This window comes from Caloenas nicobarica, chromosome 3, assembly GCF_036013445.1.
Source record: "Caloenas nicobarica isolate bCalNic1 chromosome 3, bCalNic1.hap1, whole genome shotgun sequence".
Taxonomy (NCBI): Eukaryota; Metazoa; Chordata; class Aves; order Columbiformes; family Columbidae; genus Caloenas; species Caloenas nicobarica.
The window spans coordinates 80,588,587-80,609,898 of NC_088247.1; the positions used below are offsets into that span (position 1 = coordinate 80,588,587).

Consider the following 21,312-nt stretch of genomic DNA (forward strand, 5'->3'; position numbering starts at 1 on the left):
GATTGAAGAAAGCATCTGTAGACATGAAGTTGAAATACAAAATGCCTAATGAAGATAAAACTGAAAATTAGTATCAATGAGGTCAGTATTTTTCAGGCTAAGAAGTTGGGGAAGAAGGAAAAAAAGAAGTCCAACGAACCAAGCAAAGAACTTTGAATCTACAATGCAGATTTTGGTAAAATGCAACAATCTCTGCACTGTGATATATGTAATTGCTGTTCTGACTGTAAAGCTGATCTGCAGCTGCATTATGCAAATCTGTGAACAAGCATTTAGGTTTACCTCTTTGGCTTAAATGACCTATTTTAAAAAAAAAATCTGGGAACTAGTATGAACCTAATTGGAAACTTTCCTTTGAAGTGTAAGCTTTTCCTTGAAGATTTTTATTGTGGTTAACTGATGACAGAGTTCCCTTTCAAAAATAATATCATCCAAATTAGATAAAATTATTTGAAAGGTGGAAGTGATATCTGTCATTTCTCTTGAACATGAGGACAGGTTCCTGAGTATTGGAAAGGCACTCCCTCTGCACCTTCTTGCATCAAATACGTTGTTTTCAGCTCTTAGTTTTAATTATCTTGCTTATTATCAAATACTTGGGACAGCTTCTAAATATGTTGCTTCTAAACATTTGTTGGTGTAATAGTACCAGGGAACACAGCAGTGTGTGTAGTTTTTAATTTATTTTATTTTTTTATTTTTATTTACCTTCCTTTCATTTTCTATCTAAGAGAATGAATCTTAGTAGTTGGACTTTGCTTTCTGCTGTGTAAGTTCACAATTCCATAATTTATTTTTTGGTGAAAAATACTAAAAAAGGTTTTTCTTAAAAATAATTTGAACCTGCATAAACAAACCTGAAGTTAGTGGAACAAGGTAGTGTTGAGCTGCTCTGTTACACTGATCATAATGCAGTTCCCACAGAGTCTTTATACAATTTGAAACATTATTGTGGAGGCTGGTAGATCTTCCTGATAATTAAGCTTGTCAAGCTTCTCTGCTTATAAAATCCTGCTTCGAAGTGCTTATAATCAAGTGCTCGTAATGCAAAAAAATACTTTTTAGAAATAGTAGCATCTTTTTTTTTTTTTTTTGTGGTCTGAGATAATTTTTTTTAGTTCTTCCAGAAGAGGTCATAGGTCACTGAGCTTGAAGACAGAGAAGAAAAAAATAATTTCACATCATTAAGAAAATTAATCTCATTTTCTTGAAAATGTTGAGTATCCCATGCTTCATAACAAATGCAGGAAATTAGAAGGGTTGTTCTTGATATCACAGGTGCACATTTTGCTAACTTAAAAAAGAAAAAGGAAAAAAGGTAATAAGCTTCTCCTTCCTTAAGCTTAGTAAAGGAACATTCTTCTGAAATAATGCAGCTTGGTCATGCCCAGGGAAGTTTTTTAAGTTTTCTTTTAGCAGCTAAAAGTCTCATGACTTTTTCTGTTTTGCAGAATCTAAACCTCTTGCACATCCCATATGTTAATGAACTGTTTAAACTCCCTCTATGGTGAATAATTAAATACACCCCAACCCTGGTGGGACCTGATATTCCTTGTACTGGGTGGCTCAAGGTGGGGATGAAGTCAGGCACTGTATTGACAGCTGAAAACTCAGTGTTTTATGCGCTGTCGGTGATCTGCTGTCATTTTAGATATGTGGAGGAGGAAGCTCTGAGAAAGTGGAAGGAACAAAACACAGGTGATGTAGCAGGGATGGGAGCCTGGGACTGAAGTGGGAAGGCGGGTAACTGAGTGGGACTTGATGACTGGGTGGAAAGATTGGCAGCTGAAGGAAGGCAGGTGGTAAGGGACAGATCATCTGGGACAAGAAGGTAGTGACAAGGGAGGAGTGGGCACCCGCTGGTTAAATTCGTGTTAGAAATTTGGGTCAGAAGACCTGCGCTGTTTTGGCAGGGAGAATTGAACCAACTAGTGGAGTGGGGCTAGGAATGAAGGACATCAAGAGAGATCTGTAGAGGTGGAGTGGGCTGGCTGGGGAGGACCGAATGGTTGGACAAAGATCCAGAGAGTCAGGGGCCAAGAAATGAGAAAAGAATTGAGGGGCAGGAATTGTGGTGAGTTTCTGGAAAGAAGTCTAATGCTAGCTGGCATGGGAAGGAAGAGCGTGAGCAAGAAAAAAGCCAAAAGGCCATGCTGAGGCTTTGTAGGGCTGAGGAGAACCTTTTGAAGCAGAAGGAGGTCCTAATTGTGGGCGATAAGGTAGGCTGGAACTGGGTCGGGAAGCTGGATTGGCTAGGTGAGAGATATGGGACTGGGATAAAGATTTGGAGACCAAAAAAGAGAGTAAGAGGCCTGGAACAATTACAACAGTCACCCGTGGTATGCTGACAGCCTACTCCTGTCAGTGATTTTGTGTTAGTTCGTGTGAGTGTCAGTGTGATGCCACCTACTGTAACTGTGGGGGGTTTTTGCTACCTTTTTTTTCAATATAGGAAAATTACATATAAATTATACCACAAAAATAATTTCATTAAATTTTGAAAAAACACAAGCATTAGAAAATGCAAAAATTATGGCACTGATATATTTTATAAAATCTTTTAAATATACAGTCACACTTGCTTTTTATGGAACACTATCTCAGAGCTGATAAAAGTTTGATGGATGTGTCAGGGCTGAGTAGCGGAGCGGCTGTGGAATGAAGCAGCTCTGAATTTGAAGCTGGGAGTTGCAGGTGGAGGATTAGTGGTACGATGCTTAGTGAATTATTTTCCTGGAGAATTAGATTCTGTACCAGACACTGCTGTGGAATTTTCTGAACAGAACATCTTTTATACCAGGCTTGCTTTCAAGAGGTCAGTAACTCTTCATCCCTTACCTGAGTTGTGCCTCTGAGGTCTCCTCCTTCTGCTAGAGGTTGAGGTCCCGGAGTTGCTCAGTCTTGATAGGTACAACTGAGGTGAACAGAAGATGTGCATTGAACATTAAAAATGCATGTAATGCAGACTACAGTAGGAATTAAACAGGTCCTCGTCACCTGAATTTGGGCATCCTAGATTAATGAAAATTTCTTAGTGTAATCCGTGAACCTCCACTCCCCATTGGAAAATGGGCTATAATGCTACTCCTTTGAGGTTTTGAGAAAATGAATTCATAAATATTTGTTATGTTTTGTGAAATGCTGTAATTGTTGGTAGCAAGAGAAAAGCCTATGAGGAAATTAATAATTCTCTTTTCAAAGCTTTGGAGAATTGGTTATACTGAATAAAGCATGAGGCTGCAGACTGAAAACTGAGGAGAAAACAAGGCACGGAGCAGCTGTTCATGAAGTGAGCTCCTTTCTCCTGTATATACCATGAGGTAGCACTAGTGGAAAAAAAAAATTTACAGGATCCTGCCATTGAAGACTGACAGATGATGCATTCACCAGAAGCCATTCTTTTTCCATAGCTGACTTTGTTTGACATTTCCCAACTTTTGATACTTGCTTCATTAAATTTAATATTTTGTTAATGAAAACTCTTGTGTCTAATCGTAATCATTTGGAAGCAGAGTTGCTGATGTGGTCCAGGCTTTTTGTGGTTATAGTGTAGAAGGAGAGCTAACAGAAAGAGGTGGAATGCAGACTACTCCCATCTACCCTCTGTGGGATCCTTGTGCTTTCCTGCCACGCATCTGCAATTGTCTTCTGTCAACTACATGACAGTGAACTAGATGATTCTGTAATGGTAACTTCTGTGTATCTGTAGATTTTAGCTACCACTCTTGGCTGATGGTGCTTTTATGCTGAGTGAAGGGGCTGGAATTGGTTAGTATAGTGCCAGAGATTATCAATGGAAAAATTATCTTTGCTAGTGGATTTGCTGGCCAACTGTTTAAACCACTTTAGAGAAATGCAAAGAAACCAGGATTTTTGAGAGATTTCAACCCATCTGAAATTTCCTGGGCTTCGCCTACTTTGTATTGAAACTTAGATAATCATTTGTTGTTCTGCAGTGTAAGTTTACCCATATTTAATGTTCAAACTTTTTCAGAGTATTCATAGGTGTTTCAATGAATACAAACTTATTGCCACTTTTAGGCATAAACACGAAGAACTAACGATATCGTTTACACCAATGCAGTTATTACATCTAGTTCTTTCCAATATCTCCCTTTCTTGTGACCACTAAACCGTGTCACTAAGCACCACATATACATGTCTTTTAGACACCTCCAGGGGTGGTGATCCAGCCACTTCCCTGGGCAGCCTGTTCCAATGCCTGACAACTCTTTTTCCTAATATCCAACCTTAAGCTCCCCTGGCACAATTTAAGGCCATTTCCTCTTGTCCTATCACTTGTTACTGGGGAGAGGAGACTGACATCACTGCAGCCTCCTTTTGGGTAGTTCTAGGACCACCAAGGTTTCTGCTCAGCCTCCTTTTCTCCAGGCTGAACAACCCCAGTTCCCTCAGCTGCTCCTCATAAGACTTGTTTTTATCTTTGCACACATGCACGTTTTGGAGACCAAAAACTTTGATGCAGACTGGCTGTGAAATTTAAAATACATTTCCAGTTATTTAGAGCTATTGTAAATGCAACTATGCTGCTGCAATCACTGCTGAAGGGTTCTTGTGGAAATTACCATCTGATTCCTAAGCTCCCCAGTGAGCTTGAATACACTGTGTTCTTTTTGAAGTCCTAGGACCAGAGATGTGATTGTGTTACTTTTCTGCAGAGCAGTAGTTTATAACGTAATGGTAAGTTCAGCTGGGAAACTTGTAGTATTCTGGGAGATTTGAGACCTCGATTTTATCCTTGAGAAGCTGCCTATAGACCATACTGTTAGCCTATATTAATAAAATACAATCATTTAATTCTGAAAAGTGATTAAAAGCCTATGGCATGTTAAGTGCTGGGTTAGGAGATTATTAGTAGGGAAAACAAATCCAGCTTTTTGGTTGAGTCTGGACACGGGTGCAGAAAGTTATTTTGGTGAGACAGAAAGCTGAAGGACCTGCCTGTGTTGGTGAAGACACATACCAGTATTAGAATAGCCAGCAGGATTCCTGAGCCCAACTCATTTCTGCTTTGCAAATGTTTTTACTGCATACCTGAAAGACTTGCTAAATATGTGGTCCTTGTTGGTGGTGGCAACCTGCTACATCTGCCAGATACTCTGCTATGCCAGCTAGCAAAGATCTGTGCAGTAGGTATGAAGGCTGTTCAACATCTGTATGAGTGTCGTGTTGACATCCTGGACATTGCGTTATGGAGTTTGTTTCATTTGATAATTTTGTTGTGCTAAAGTACAAAACCAAACAGATAAACTCCAAATAAGTTATACACAGGCAGTAGATTGCTTTAAAACAACACCGAGATTGTAAAGTTATAGCACTGAAAAGTGAGGCAATGCCAGGATTAAGACTGGCATCTCTAATCTGTTGGGATTTTTTCTGGACATTTGATGTAATTGAATCATTGAATATCCATTGGCAGAGTACTACCTCTTCTTGGTCAAAGCTTCATTTTATTGTTTGCTATGGATGGTGTCCAGAGTATGAACACCACAGTTTATAGTATTATAGATGTCAGGGAAGTGAAGAAAATAAGAGAATTGCATAGTTATACTCAATTTCTCTGCTATGATGGTCATGTGTTGTGTTAGGTCATTTAAATCCTGCTTTTTAAAGAAATAATTATCTGGTGACACAGCTTGAGACACCTGGGTTCTAATCAGAGCTGCAACTAGGGTTAAATGGAAGGATAAAGATAACAGGTGCTCTGAAGAGAGATGTCAGCAATGTATTTTTGTTCAATGTCCCATCTATAAAATGGAATGCTAATTCACTTGGTGCCATTTGGTGTGAGAATAAGTTCCTTAACTTGTGCAAAGCACACAGTTACAAGAAGTGCTCTGGTGATGGCAGAGGAGTTAACCTCTTCTTCTTTTGCCCAGCCTGAATGACATGTTTTTCTCAAAAAATAATATTCCTGCTTCACTGTCCTGGTTGAATTGCTCATTGTCCCTAACCGAAACCTGTGTAGCGATCTCAGAGGAAACCTAACAAAATGAAGGCCCCAAGGGCGGGAGTGGGACTGGAGGCGTTCTGGAGATTGTGATCTCTCAGCCTGGTCTACCATTAACTAAGTTAGGTTATCGCAGTAAGGGGAAAATAAGAAGTGAAGGGGTAGGTTTGTTCATTGAACATCCTCCATTACATGTGCTGAATGACACTGGTGCAGTGGAAACACAGGTTTTGTGAGATCTCTTACTTTTTATGTCACTTGCTGGTTTGGGAGTTATCTAAATGAGCTGATGCTCTATTTCTTGTACTGCTGTACAGCCAGAAGATGTTCAGGCAGGAAGACAGAAGGACTCAGCACAGGTCACTGCAAATCTACCCCCTTCTGGCCTCCATTGCAATTTTTGTCCTCTGTACGGTTAATAATTTTACCCGAAAGGTGTTAAAGTTGGTCACACCATATAGAAACAGAGACCAATACTACTGTGTAAACACAGTTAATGTCCAGTAGTTTAAAATAAAGTTTCGATAAAAGTGTCTAAATGTTGCTGCGCTTGAAAAGCTATTACCTGGTAGGACAAACAGTATGCTTCAAAGCAGCTGCTTATTTATAGAATGTTTGGGTTTATAACCTTACAATTATATAATCTTATGTTGTTTGGCACTTAACAGTGTATTAGTGGAACTGACTTATGCTGTGGGACAAAGTCTTTTGCATGGATATGACACATAATGTGCCTTGATATTAGAATTTGGAAAACACTTGTGTGCACACACACATGAAGAATTCTGAGCAGAGAAATCACCTGTGGTGCTCACTGAGAAGACCTGCCGCTTTGGCAGAAGAGAGGCAATAACACAATAAAAGAAGAGCACCCATTGAATTCTCAGGCAGGAACTGAACCTTTCAGGGAAAGATAGTTTCAGATTTGCTTGGATCACAAAAGCTTTGTGCAAGAACATATTTTTGGGAACTCCCGTACACACCTTACAAAGTTGGTTACTTGATAACTTGATTTCTTTGATGTGATGTTGGTTTTAGGAAGCCAGTGGCCCACAAGAAATAATTAAGTGGTAAGTTACACCTGAAGTACAGATTAATGTCCCATCCCAGTATTCAAACTTTGCGGAAAATCTCATTGCATATAGAAAGAAGAACACCAGTGTAAGTCCTCTGCAGCATTTAATAATCAGTTCTTCAGAGTATTTGGTCTAAGACCCCAGTCACCTGACCATTCTATGCCATTTAGGTATGTTATTATTCTAGCTTTATTTCTAATGTCCCTCAAAGAGTACCCAGGTCTGATTTTGTTTTTACTCATACAGTCACTATGAACAATTTATGTACGAAAGAACAACGAGAATGTTTGATATTATTATCGTATACTGTAATGAGGTTTTTAATTAATCCCAAATAAATCTCTCGCTCTTTCCTGGTTTTAGCATCTCTCTTATGGCAATGGTAGCTTACATGTTGATGCAGCCTTCCAGCAGACACTCTGGAGTGTAGCACCAATCAGTTCAGGAAGTGAAGCTGCCCAAGGTAAGATTGACTCAAGTTATTGAAAGACTTATCGTAAATGAAATATCTGAAAAATCAAATTACTCTGCCAATTGTGGATGAAGCATGGTTTCTGTTATATAAAATATAAAATAAATATATAAATAAATGTTCTGAAAAGAGAGAGGGAAAATTATGCTGAAAGGGACACTGATGGTTTTCTACGTATTTTTTTAAAAACAATGAACAGTTTATTCAAATCTTATTTTGCTAAAGGTATGGTAATGTTCATAACATTTTTTTAATGGCTTTTGGTCCTGGTTTAAATTATCTCAGATTATTCTGATGTATGCAGTCATGGTTACATGTTCCTGAGACTGAGTAAAAAATGTTGTGTAAGAGGACTGGAAGCATATGGTTGGGAAGAAAAAAAGGAGGGGAAAGACAGAAAGGGACAGGCTACAAGAACTTTCAGATTTTTTTAATTTTATTTAATGCGACTTCTGACATGAAAGGACAAGGATCCCTGATTTTATGCCATGCTTGTTCCACAGACAAGAATAAAAGTAATCTTCTCAGAAAAGTTTGTCAGACTGTAAAGACTAATGGTTTCTAGTTTCCTACAGAATCACTGTTTAGAGTAAATATTGTAATAGGATGGTAAGAAGGTTAAAGCTGCAGGTCCTTTCTTTCTAACTCCCTGGGATTTTTAGGTACTATATTTTGAAAAGGCAATACACTAAAATTTCAGATTGGTTCTTTTTATCTGGCGTATTTAAAAACACGATTGTGGAATGCTCTTGCAGCTTTGCTCATTCAGATTTCAGGGACAGTGTTGCCAACACCTAATTTCTACATACTCACTGTGTTTTTAGAATATGAGAATCATTCTGCACATTCAGATTGTCTGTCATGGTTTCTGTTGCAATCTGTTATAAAAAAAAATGCTAGTGTGTTGCTTAGCGATATCCTAAACTTTATGGAGAAAACCTTTCTGCTGTTGAGAGGAGAAAACCTCTCCTCCAACCTGTTGCCTCTTCCTATAAACTCCGTTCTTCTTGTCCTCCCATTGCTGGCAGTGCCGGTGTGGCATTCCTGTTAATAATCCCAGTACAGTTTACTAGCTGACACTCAAATTTGTGCTGCGCCACATCTCTCTGGTTGGTGAACCTTAGTAGTGAGACCTACCTGGCTGTTTGGGAAGCAGAAGATCACCACGATACAGTGTCATGTTATGCCCACAGGAAATTATATAAAAGTGATGTAACATGGTTTCAGCAGCTGTGCATTTCTCTGCGTATTTGCTTGTACTTTCTTGCTTCCATTTTCACTTTTCTCAGGTGTAGACTTGAAATATATTTAAGCAGTATCTTCTCTAGAGATCAACTGGATGGTGTCAGGAAGAATTACAGCAAAGGCTTTGTTCTAGCAAAACCAGCCAATATTCCTGTAATCAAAGCTATCTCATTGAGAAGAGAGAGTGAATCTGACTCTTAGTATGTCTGACCTTAGCCTATATGCCTCAGTAAAACTGTAGCCAAACTGGAGAAAACTACCTCCAAAAGAGGGAAGAGGAAAATAAAGCTAATTTTGTTAGTCTCTGCAAAATGTTTTGTCATCTTTATAAACAGAATGTTAGCGTATAGGAATAACTACACTACAGTACACTCTCTTAATCAAAACTTCCCATTAAAAATAGATTAATAAGTGAAACACTTCAGTTAAATGAAATTACTTTCAAGTAAAAATAATGGATAAATAGTCCATAAAATGAACTAAAATGTTGGAGGCAGTTAGTTCAAAGAAAATGATTTCTTCATACCTGCATTTCTGCAAAACTGGCATATGCTGAAGTCAATTTATTGTTTAAGTCAAAGCAGAGCTTTAGAGTCAGATCAAGTAATTTTGTTAATTCTGTACTGTGAAGTGGATGGGTGACACTTTATAAACAAACCAAACAAAAACAAAAGACCAAAAGCTACTCAGAGCAGAACATCTCCAAAATTGTGTTGGCACAGGTCCATGTAAAAATTCATATGTATGTAACTACTGTCACCTAGACATCTCCCTCTGTCAAAATCAAGAATTTAAAAATTCAATGCTAAAATTTGCCAGGTGGATACTAATTTGATATTGATTTCAAAGGTTTAAAAAATATATCCTGAATATTACCTGATATATAATGAGGAAAAAGATTTCCTGTTGCTTCAAAATAAACCTGTGAAATGTGTACAGTGTTGGCTCTTCAACACCATTTCCCTGTACAGACGTCTTACTGCATAGCATTACTTGTTAATGTGGTCATAGCTTCAAAATATTATTCAAATAATATTTTTAAAAAATATTTTTGTTATAACACCAAACCCAAGGAATTATGTTCCCACATCCTACTCAAATGCAGAATTTGATGCAAGAAGGAAAGATGAGTTTAGGAAACAAATGTAAACAATTATTTAGCGTGTCAGCCTGAAAAAATACAATAGAATTGTGCTTAAAATCTACTAAGTCTTTATATTCTTCATTTACTAGTTTATAATAAAATATTTGTAGGATAACAACATAAAATTATATTTCTTTTTAATGCCGCTTCTCTGATGCAAAAAGACCGATGGAAACGCCCTGGGTCTTCAAATATTGTGATGCTATATGTATGCTCTGTGCCTTAGTTTATGAACTCACATATCTGCACCTGTACCAGGTGTATGGCTTTGAAGCTGCGTGTGCAGAGGTAGTATAGGCAGGAGAGGAGTTTCCCTCTGGAGTCCAAATAAATCGTTATTGTAAGTTTGCAGTCTGAAGTCAAAGAGAGCTTTGAGTGTATCTTCCCAGAAGTTTCTCTCACAGAAAACTTCCAAAGGCACCCAAAAGGATTTTGAAGTTAACTAACCGAGTAAATAAATCACCTTTATTTTGTTAGTATAGAAACTGGAATCCTTAACTTAAATCAAACCCAAAAGTGAGTAGGTAAAATGGAGGAGAAGAGTCTCCCACTTTCTCTGTTTTACTCTGGGAGGGAAGCACTAGCTTCCTTGTTTCTGGTGGCTCAGGCTTCTCCCGACTTGCAGTCACTCTGTACAGTCCCCCATCTGTGGTTCTCATTCTCCTGGTCCACCCTTTTCCACTTGCTGACTTTGAGATTTTCTCATTTGGCAATGTTCACCTGGCTCCCCAGAGCATCAGATATCTTCCTCATCTTCTGATGCTCTTTAAAGCAAATAGCAACAGAAAAAAAGGAAATAAACCTGATAGTATTTATTACAGTTTGAACTACAGTTTTATGTGTTGCTGCATTCTGACAAATGCACTTGATTTTCTCTCTTCATTCAAGGATATCTGATAGGAGGGGATGTTCTGAGGTTATTGCATGGTCACATGGATGAATGTTTGACAGTCCCTTCGGGTGAACATGGAGAAGAGCAAAGAAGGTAGGTTTCCAGCTTAGACTAGAATAATAACAAATGTTGCTGAATCAATATTAAGTGTCACTGGTAGTACAGATATTTAAAGGATATGGTGATGAGATGTGTTTCTCTTAGGAAGGCATATTGTTGAGATGAACTTTGGACATGAGCCTCTTTTCAGTATTGTTCAAATCTGATTTCACTTACCAGGTCTAAAAGCAACAGGGATTGTCGATAACTTATTGTTGTCTTTACTGACTGTAAACCACTTTGAATGAAATGTGTTGGTTTCTTTACCGCTGTTCTTTTCTGTAACCACAAAATATTCCTTAGGGCTGGATATGCTAAGAATACTACCCAGTCCTTCAAGGACACTAATCTGGGCATTGTTCTCAGGTTTATCTGTCGTGGTAGTCTAGAACTTCATTTATGGTTATTTTCTTGACTAAAGGAATCCTAGAACAGAAGTAGAGAAGTGATGACAGCTCGGTATGTGTCTCTCTCAGTTAACTAATAAATCCAAATGGTGAGAAGACTGGCACTGCAAGTGGCATATCTCAGTGGAGTGATTACATGGGTGAATCAAAGTCCTGCTTATTTGCTTTAATAAAATATACCTTCAGCTTCCTTTCAGTAGGGCAGTGTCATATGTTTTATTCCTACCTTCAGCCTGAAGATTGCTAAATGATAATGTTGATTTTGGAATAGTTTGTTTAATGCAGCATATTGGTTAGCTTTGTTTCCATGACAAAGAAAGTGTTATTCATTCAATTCCAAATGAGTTTTCTTGGTTTGCAAATAGAATTTCCACCCCTATTTTGCTCTTTTTTTGTTAAGAGAAGAACAAGACACTGGAAGCTCTCCTAAAATATAGCAAAAAATCTTCTACGTATTTTTAAATATTAATGAGAAAAACTTCAGATTTTTCTTCTACAGCTGCTAACCAACCCTTCCTGGCTATTTCTCATTTTTAAACAAGGGAATAGTTTTTGAACACAGAAGATATTTCAAAATGTTGAGACTTAAAATGTGATCAGTTCATGTTTAAATTTAGTTACTATGTAATAGGTCCTTTACATCTAGGAGTTTATTGCTGCTATTATTATCCTCACCCTGAAAGTGGTTAAAAGATAAATAAATAGGATCCTATAGTGCTTTTATTTCTTAAGCTGCAGACCAGTGCCATAAACAGAGCAGATCTCTATTCTTTCTGTAGTGTCTGTCTTTTCCACTATCCATCTAGTACTCCAAACGAAGCACAGCTAGTAGACAACAAATGGTACCTATGTCTTTGTCTTTATATTTCCTGGTAGCAATACTGAGAAATATTGCTTCTCAGTGCTTCGTAAAAAACCAGATTTGATCTTCTGAAATTTTCTTGTTGTTAAGGAGCTTTCATAAACACACAGAATAAAAATAAGTTTAAACTTTTTTCACGTTGTCCTTTTCTGAAGTTCTTCTATTGTTTTCTGAAATTTTTAAAATGATTTTTACTTATAAACTAGAATAAAATCTGTGGTTACTTTTGATTTTATGGAGTTAGGTTTAATTGCTCTGTGCCCCATACTTTCTCCTCTTAAATTATTAATAAATGTAGTTATTGCTTAAAACCTCCGTATTTCTATCTATTTAGGACTAATTAGGACTCTTGGCTATTCAATATCTAAGAGGATAATTTGTGTCTCCTTTCAGTTTTCAGTATGTTTGCATACCTTATTTTGATGGATGGTATTTAACTGCTAGTAGAATTGTATTAAAAATATGGGTAATCTTGGCAGATAGGAAATTGTAAGAGAAATTATTTTATCTTTCATTTTAATTTAAGTTCTGTAACTTCTACACGTAAGGTATGGTAAAATATGATATATTTGGAGTATAACACTTCCATCTGAATATGAGGAGAAGCTTCTTTATTTGAGGGTGCCAGAGCCCTGGAACAGGCTGCCCAGAAAGGTTGTGGAGTCTCCTTCTCTGGAGACATTCAAAACCTGCTTGGACACATTCCTGTGCAATCTGCTCTGGGCGAACCTGCTTTAGCAGGTGGGTTGGACTAGATGATCTCCGGAGGTCCCTTTCAACCCCAACCATTCTGTGATATTATCCTCTCATTGCCTTTTGAAATAGTCTGGTGGTAGATTGCTGTGGTTGTGCTTGGTTTGGTTTGTTCCAGCATGTGCCTGAAGAGCAGCTCTGCTCTGCAGAACGGCAGCATAAAGCAACACTGAGAAGTTCCACTAATTCCTCTATCTCATTTTAATTTGTCTGCAAAGGCCTCTTCTTTATGCCTTTCCAAATAAATAAAAGATCAGACAGTCCTAAAATAACAGTTTTATTCTATAATGTCACCTGGTGTGTAATCCTGGGAATGAATAAATTGTTTTGATGTGAAGGATCCTCCTAAGCAGTTTCTAAAAATAACTGCTGTTTTTCTCTATTCTTAGAGCATTGATACAGTTACATAAATTTGAGAATAAAAGTGTTCCAAAGATTACCAGAAGTCCAAATTAAGACACATGTTCTGAAGCTGTTTATACTCTTGTGGAACAGCATGTAGCACAGTGGAGGCATGCAATACAGTGACAGTGCAGATACTGTGTTGATGATTACAGTACCTAACAAAGCGTCCTCTGAAGGCAGGGTCATCCAGATCTGCACTGGAAGAGGCCTAAAACACTGGCAGAAATAGTAATATAAAAAGCTTCTAAAATTCTCTCCTGTGTCTCACAATTTTTTCTGATTGTATACTGTGTTTCCTCACTTAATTGTTGAACTTATGTGTCCTTCTCCATGTGGTCCTTAAATTGTGCTACCGTGATCACTAGAACATGGGATGGGATCACTGTGTGTTTGGATGAGGGACTTTGGTATTGAGTGCTGAGATGCAATTACACAGTGAGCAGTGGACACAGGCAAAGCAAGTATTTGCCCGAGGTGAGGGTCTGGTTAGGAGAATGATTTTTGTTCCCTCCCTCCAAGAACGGACATCCAGAAAGCTCCTTTGGCCAGTGGTGGATAGCCATGGCGTTGGTTGTTGCATGCACAGCCGACTCTGGACTGTCTTCTGGCCGTGGGCCCCCAATTCTGGAAGGAGGGGGAGCTGTCTACGGCGCTGCAGGCTGCTGGAACAGAGGCTGCTGTCTTGCCTCCTCCCTCTTGCAGCTCTCGGAGGCACCTGCCTTCTGCACTGGCAGCAGCAGATGCAGCCGTACCATGGGGATATGCACAGGGTGCCCGGGCTACTGATTGCCAAGGCTGTTGTGTCTTGGTGCATTTAAATTTGCAGTGAAGATGGCACCTGGATGGACTGGTCTTCTGCTGCTATCCAGCTGAATTTGATCAAAATCGCTGAGGAATCTTGGATTGTCTCTGATAATGCTGCCTTTTATGTAGTGATACTTGGCTCTTGATTTAACACCAGTGAGACATTATTCAGGGGTTCATGTCTCTGAACTATAAATAGTTTAAGACAACTTTGAGTATTTGTGTAGTGGGGGAGGCTCAGAGGACTGACTTAAACAGATTCTTTCGAGAGAAATAGTAAAATAGAATTTTATGGCCTGAACTATTTTATTTTCTTCCCCAAAAGATCTAGCTGGGATCAGAAACCTTAAACCAAGTTTTAATAATGGTAGTGGTTTATTCATCACACAGAAGTCTCTAGGCTGGGGGGCTCTTCTATACTCAGAAATGTACTTTTCCAGTTTCAAGTAGATTCTCTCTGAAGTTGCTAGACTTAGTTTACTTTGTAAATATAAAGCATTCCAGCTGGAAGCAGTGCAAATAGAGATGTTTGTGGTAATATGTTGGTTTACTAGAGATTACAGTAGGAAAAAAAAAAAAAAGTGGTATTGTTTTTAAAACACCACAGGCAAAGTGGGCATAACCCTGGTAGTTTTCCCTCACTCTGACCCAGATGAAGAACATAAAAGGAATAGGCAAAGGGTTAACTATGTGCAATTTCTCTGAATTAAATATAATTTACTGCACAGTCTAGTTAGGTTGCTGGTTCAAGGACAGTGTTTAAAGCCATGTACATAGAATCCTTAAACTGTGTTTTTATTATTTAGAATGCCTTAGACATCTATAGTAAGCCAGACCTAAATTTGAAGTGTTATTTCTGGAGTTTTAAAATTCAAATTTCAGAAGCATTACTCAAAAACAAATATAGGTATAGATATACAAGAGAAGGCATGGTATGATCAGCTTGGTATTCTTTGATTCTATATATCGTCAAAGCCAGGGAAACTTCTGCTGGGAGTCTGGAGGTTTGTTTGTGTGGTGGTTTTTTTTTTTTTAATTTTATTTTATTCCCCTTCCCACCCCTTAGAAATCTCCAAAAATTAATGGCGGATAGCAGGTGGAAGTATGTAATAATTTTTTTTTTTGATTGGGTTGTAGTGCTTGCTCTTTATTATACCACCATCATTCATGTTATTTTAGAACTTGAAGTCCACACAGGAGTAGGACAGTGAGTATTCATAGTTCTCAGTGTGGGAAGGGGCCATGAATGTTCCTTTTGCAACTAATTTGCATTTTGACTTGCAATATGTATTTACAAGTGATGACTGCAGTGCAATTTGGACCCTTCAGAAATATATCGTTACAGAAAGAAATTACTTGTGAGAGTGAAGTGCCTGGCTTTTGCAAATTATCGCTGGAGGTGGAACAGACTCCAGTTTCTCAAACCATCCAGTCAGAATAGGCCTTCATGAGAGATTGTATTTATGTAGCTTAATTACAGAAGCAATTTCATCATTCCTGCTTTTGAGAGTTTCTTTGAGTTAAACATGTTGCTTAAAGTGTTTTGTAAATTATACTGAACATTTTGTGTTAGTTTCAGAAATGGATAGACCAGGTTTTAAAGTGATGAAATTCAAAATCAGTGTGACTTAGCCAATCCCAGCTCCTTTTCACTTTCCTTTCCATGCCGTTCTCTTTAGGTAAAATACGCCCTTTGAAGTGGCATTATGAACTGGTGAGGTCCATTGTACCCCAGAAAGGCTGGGATCTGGTGTGTGTGAATGATTATTTATGACTGAAATGTGAACTTGAAAAGTTTTCACCCAGGATAACTCAATAACCTTTCCCACGAGCCTTGAACAGTAATGGTTGTTCATTTATAAATTAATTTGAAAAAATCCATAAAGCTTTTTGGTGATTGATTTTTCAAATTAAAACCAGAACAGCCTTGCCTGTCATTGAAGGGAGCAGAACAATTTATTTAACTTGAACTTTAACATCGTATTTGGATTTATTCATTTGTGTATAATCCAGCCACTATATTATTACGTTATTTATGCGATATTTATGGTGCCACATTTATGATTCATTCCAAGTTACGGAGTTTTTCTCCATTATTTCCTTGCTATGGAACTTAAGATTTACAAGTTCTTGAACTAAGACTACTTCAGCAGTATCAAAATGTTGTCTTTAATGTAATTTATTTTAACCTCATTTAATGCCTGTTTATAGTCAGTGAACTTCACTGAAATGATTACCCTCACTCTGCTCAACAATACTTTTATAAGAATATGAATTCAATAATGATTCTCCAGGGATTTTGATACTTGGTAAGTCTATTTTAGACCTGTGTAATTAATTCATTATTGTAATTGGAGATGAGAGATTGGGATATCAAGCTTTCTTTTTGATGCTTACCATTGCTTTGCCTCTACATCACACCTCAGAAAACCAGAGGAGGAGAGTGCTCGGAACAAGCAAGCGAGAGCACCATCTGGTCAGGGCTGGTGGGGTGGGGGGGGGGCCGCTGTGCTGTCCTTGGGGCTGGAATTACAGCCCGAGCACTGTGAGACGAATTGGGTGGCACGTTCCAGCTCTAGTGACTGTTTATATTAAGGGGAATTAAATAGATTAATGACATTGTCAGGAAAAGAACCATGTTTTGAATTTAACTTACAGCCATAGGTCAGACCAAGAATGACTTCATTATACCAGCTAATTACCTGAATTAAAGTTTATAGTAAAGATGAACTGAAAATTCTCAAAGGTTCTGAACTCCTTATAGATATTGTCATTTGAAATAAGAGAGGTTAGTATCCTTTTTCCATAAATGTAGAATACGCAAGTAAAGTGCTTTGGAAAGAATAGAAAAAAATCAAGAACTGGTGTTACAGGTATGGCTCAGAAGCTAATAAAGTATCCTGAGCTTTCTAGGAGAAGACCAACATTCACTGTAGCTTTGGTTGTCTTTTTTTTTTTTTTTCCTGTGGTTATTTATAGTTTTCTCATGCATTTACGTTACTTATAATTTCATAATTAAGTTTTGCAATTTGTAGGTTTTCTCTACTGTTTCACAAGTAATATGGATCTTCTGTACATTTCACAACTCAATTTTTTTTTCCATCGTATCAGTGCAAATTTGTAGTAACACTCTGAGTTAGTCAGAGGATTTTTGTCGGTTATTCATATATCATTAAAAGCAATGTTTCATTTGACCTAGTCCTATCAGAATCTGATATGGCTTACCAGTATCAGTTTCCAGAAGGAATAAACTGTTATATATTATACTTCCTGTTCAGCACTGAACTGTTGTCAAGAGCGTATAAAAAGAAATAAGGTGTATCCTATCAAATAATGTTTTTATATAGAGCAAGTACTAATGTTAGTTTGAGCAATCTCAGAGTAGTTTACTACATTTATTTTAATGAAAGGAGTTAAGAAATGACTTTTAGATTTCTTAGGCAGAATAAAAAGGTAGGAGATGGTCAAGTTTATGAATTTACTCAGCTGCTCTGGCGCAAGGGTTATAATGCATGCTGTTATGGTGAAGGCAATGTGACTTGCCCTTCAGTGAAGAAGAGGTATCTTTTATTCAAAGCCACCTTTTCTGTAGAGAAGACTATCTCACTAAAGACACAAGACCTTGCACCCTATTCAAGTGCTTTGTGCCAACTTGTATTTTGCAGCATGTGTCTTCCCTCTTGCCTGTACAAAGTTTTCCTGTTCCATCCTTGACCCCGTTCTCTGGGCTTCTCCTTCTGCTTCCCTGTAGGGATCCTTGATCCCTGGCCCTCCCATCCTCAGCTTTCTCAGTCCCCTTCCATATTACTGTCACTTATTCTTTTGCTGAGGCTTTGCTGTTGCCTTTTGGACTTTTATCTCTAAAGTGCTATCACTGTCTTTCTACCTTCACTCCCTCTGTTGCTGCTGTACCCAATCATTTATGTGGAAATAAGACACAGTCCTAGGATTCTTTTTATTTCCTTTGGTAAACAAATCACATGGTTTTATTTAGGATTTCCTCCCTTCTGTCTCTTTCCAATTTTCTCATCTTACATGAGCATTCCAAGACTGATAGCTCCCCTTGGAAAGAACAGAGAAAGGAAATAATGGATGAACAGTCACATAGAAGAAAATTTCTTTGCCCATGAGAAGCCATTCTTTTAAGTTCACAATGGGAGGCTGTGATGTTTAAAATTACACTGATCCAACTGCTATGAGTAATCCAAAGCTAACTTCAAAAGAGTACTCAGACTGAAAAACTGGTGACAGCTTGTGAGTTTCCACTGTGAGAAAGAACTTAATCCCTGAAAAGGAGCAAGGTACCAACCTAAAAATGAGTTATTCTGATTAATTTAAGCCTTTGCTTTGACCTGATTTCTCATACATTTAATGACTTGAAAACTGCTGAATAAAATTGTTAAATTTTGTATTATGTGATTGCAAGAATTCTAAATGCGTTTTAATCAGCGAGGTTCATATTGAAATAGGCTAGGATGTAATCAGAATATTTTGACTTAAAAAAAAAAACCCAACAACTTCCCCCCCAAACAACCAACCCGCCCACTCCTCCCACCCCCAACCCAAACAATCGCAACCAAGATGACATCTGATCTGTTATTGTGTACATATTACAACATAAACCCAGTCTCTTAGTTGCAGAACAAAAATTTGAACAAATGCCTGAAGAGAAGAGAAAGTGTCTGAACAAAGCAGCAGCTGAGTGCAAGATGGTTTAGCATTTGCTTTTTACTATACTAATGAAGGTCAATTTCAATTAAAAAATAAGATTGATTTTAAATTTCATTCCCTTCTGTGAGACAGATATGAGAAACTTAACATCTGTCAGCTGCTCCTACAACCACAACCATTGCAACAAATGACTAAGATAATACGTGGAGAAAATAGTGGATATAAGGTCAAGGGGAGGATTTTGTACATGTTTATATATGCACCTATAACTTCTTTTTTGTACATGAGGCATGTAGCAGAATTTCTGTTTATACATGACTCATGAATATTCAGTGTAAATGGTTCTGTAGGTGTAGCGAGGAATATTTATTTTGTATTTTGATTAATTTTTCCCCTGTAATTTGGCGTCTTTCATTTACAACGTCTGGGAGCATTTATTTCCTTAATACTTCTTTGCATATTCTAAGATGAATTTTAGTACATCTGTAGTCTCATGTGTTGTTAACAGTACTAAGAAGTATATTCTAACTCACTATTTCATTTGGTTTTGAGCCATCTCTTTCAATGCTGGGTTTTTCTCTGTGCTAAGCGTTCAGTCCCTCTGTGTTATATCCACAGGAAGACTTTGGAAGCTAAAGCCTGGTAACTATTAGGTACCTGATTCCAAAATGGTGGTCCTCAAAAAATTACTTCTAACAAATGATGGGAAATGCCTACAATTTCAGTATTAATATTCCTTGAAGTTATGTCTCTGGCTGTTTTTGGCAGTGCCTAATCTTGGCTGAAGATCACAACATTTTCTCCATCCATAAGCTCTTCCTGGATCCATAGGACAGAGCCATTCTCTGGCAGTGCTCCCTGTGGTGCCTGATCTGATAAGCACAGTGACAGCACCCTTTTGCACAAGTGACTCCTTTATTCAGTTTCCCAAAAGAAAGGGCTTGATTTTTAAATTCTGGCAATGTCTTAGGGCAGAAACAAAGGTGCAGGCGGGAAGCTGTCCAAAGAATGGCTGCCTAAATCTGGAGTGGCAGAGCTTAATACTCACCACGTTCCTCAGCGTTTACTTTGAAGAGAAGCCAGGTTACCTACTCAGGGATTTTGCGGATCCAAAGTGTATCACTGTGTAGTATGGAGGGAAAAAAACCAACCAAACAACCTTTTTTCAGGCTTAATTGTTTTCCAGAAGTACTTAGGTTTCTGGATATATGCATGTATGTTAAATATATATAAATATAAGCATGTTAAAATTTGGAAATAGGAAGCTGTTAACATCTGAGATGTGTGAAGAATGTATCAGTGTGGTTGTGAAACTTCAGGTGCTATGATAATAAAATACAGTGCCAAATAAATGAATTTTCATAATTCAATGTAATAAGTTGCATGGTTATTTTAGTACTATAAGCTCTGATAAAACACTGCCTTTCTTGTGAGATGTATGCAGTGATCACAAATCTTTATCATCATTTGATGTTTGGTTTTGATTAGAATCTAGAAGTATTGTAATTATCAGACTTTTGATTTTTTTTTCATAGATTCTTGCCTTAAAACACTAAGAAAGATGGCTAAGCAAACACTGTACAGATCTTGTTATGAATATCACAATAATGGATGCTAAAGACAATTAAAGTTTGAGTAACTAAGTCTGAAGATTTAATTGATAAGAGCTGGTTTTGAATCTGATAACCTTTGAATCTGGCAGTTGCAATAATTGTTTTGGTTATCTTAAAATAAGAGATGCAGTTAAATGAACAAATAGATATGATGGATTCTTCCAACAGAGCTGAGCATTTAGTTTGTGCCTTTGCTTGGTTTTCAGAACTGTCCATTACGAAGGTGGGGCTGTGTCAATTCATGCTCGTTCCCTTTGGCGACTAGAGACTCTAAGAGTTGCGTAAGTAAAATCTCTCTCGGAAGACGCAGTCCGTTTGGCAGGGCACATTTTGTGTAGTAAGTGTGTTCGTATAAAATCAGATTCCTAACTATAAACCCAGACTGATAATACTAAAATAATCTTCACAAAGCGGTCTATTTAACTTCCATGAAAAATTAAACAACTTCCTGAGAGAGTGTGTGTTAACACACAGGCTATGGATTTTTGTTTTCCTGAGGTGGTTATAGCTGTCAGTGAATTCACAATTTACATTTTTAACATCCTTAAAAAGAATAACTAATGTGTGCCACCCTCTAACTTGTTTAAGCTATTTGCAAATATTTGAAGGTAAAAATTAACAGAAAAAATGCTACCTTGCGTTGTTAGAAGTGTTGGAATGATAGTAAGGAGTTGTGTCCTGTTTGTTAAGGTAATTGCACTGTAAAATTGCACTTAAATTGTATTACAGTATGTGCTTATGGTAAAATTTCTAGTGATTAATAAATGATTGCTTCTTAGAGATTAAATCAGGGCAGCATAGTGAAAAGTTCCGCTCTAATGATGCTGTGTGTGCATTTTATTAAATAGGATGATGTTAATTGTCATTGATAAGGCAGTGAGTTTTTTGCTTTGGGCTA

At 37.6% G+C, this 21,312-nt stretch overlaps 1 protein-coding gene across 1 annotated transcript in view; it reads left to right on the forward strand.

Annotated features, from left to right (window-relative positions):
- The window catches only part of RYR2 (ryanodine receptor 2), a 364,098-nt gene that overhangs the window by 121,429 nt on the left and 221,357 nt on the right, over nt 1-21,312 (forward strand). The window contains exons 11-13 of the mRNA XM_065631500.1: nt 7,411-7,510; nt 10,797-10,893; nt 20,621-20,695. Of these exons, the coding sequence (XP_065487572.1) occupies nt 7,411-7,510; nt 10,797-10,893; nt 20,621-20,695 (272 nt within the window). The remainder of the gene's footprint in view (nt 1-7,410; nt 7,511-10,796; nt 10,894-20,620; nt 20,696-21,312) is intronic.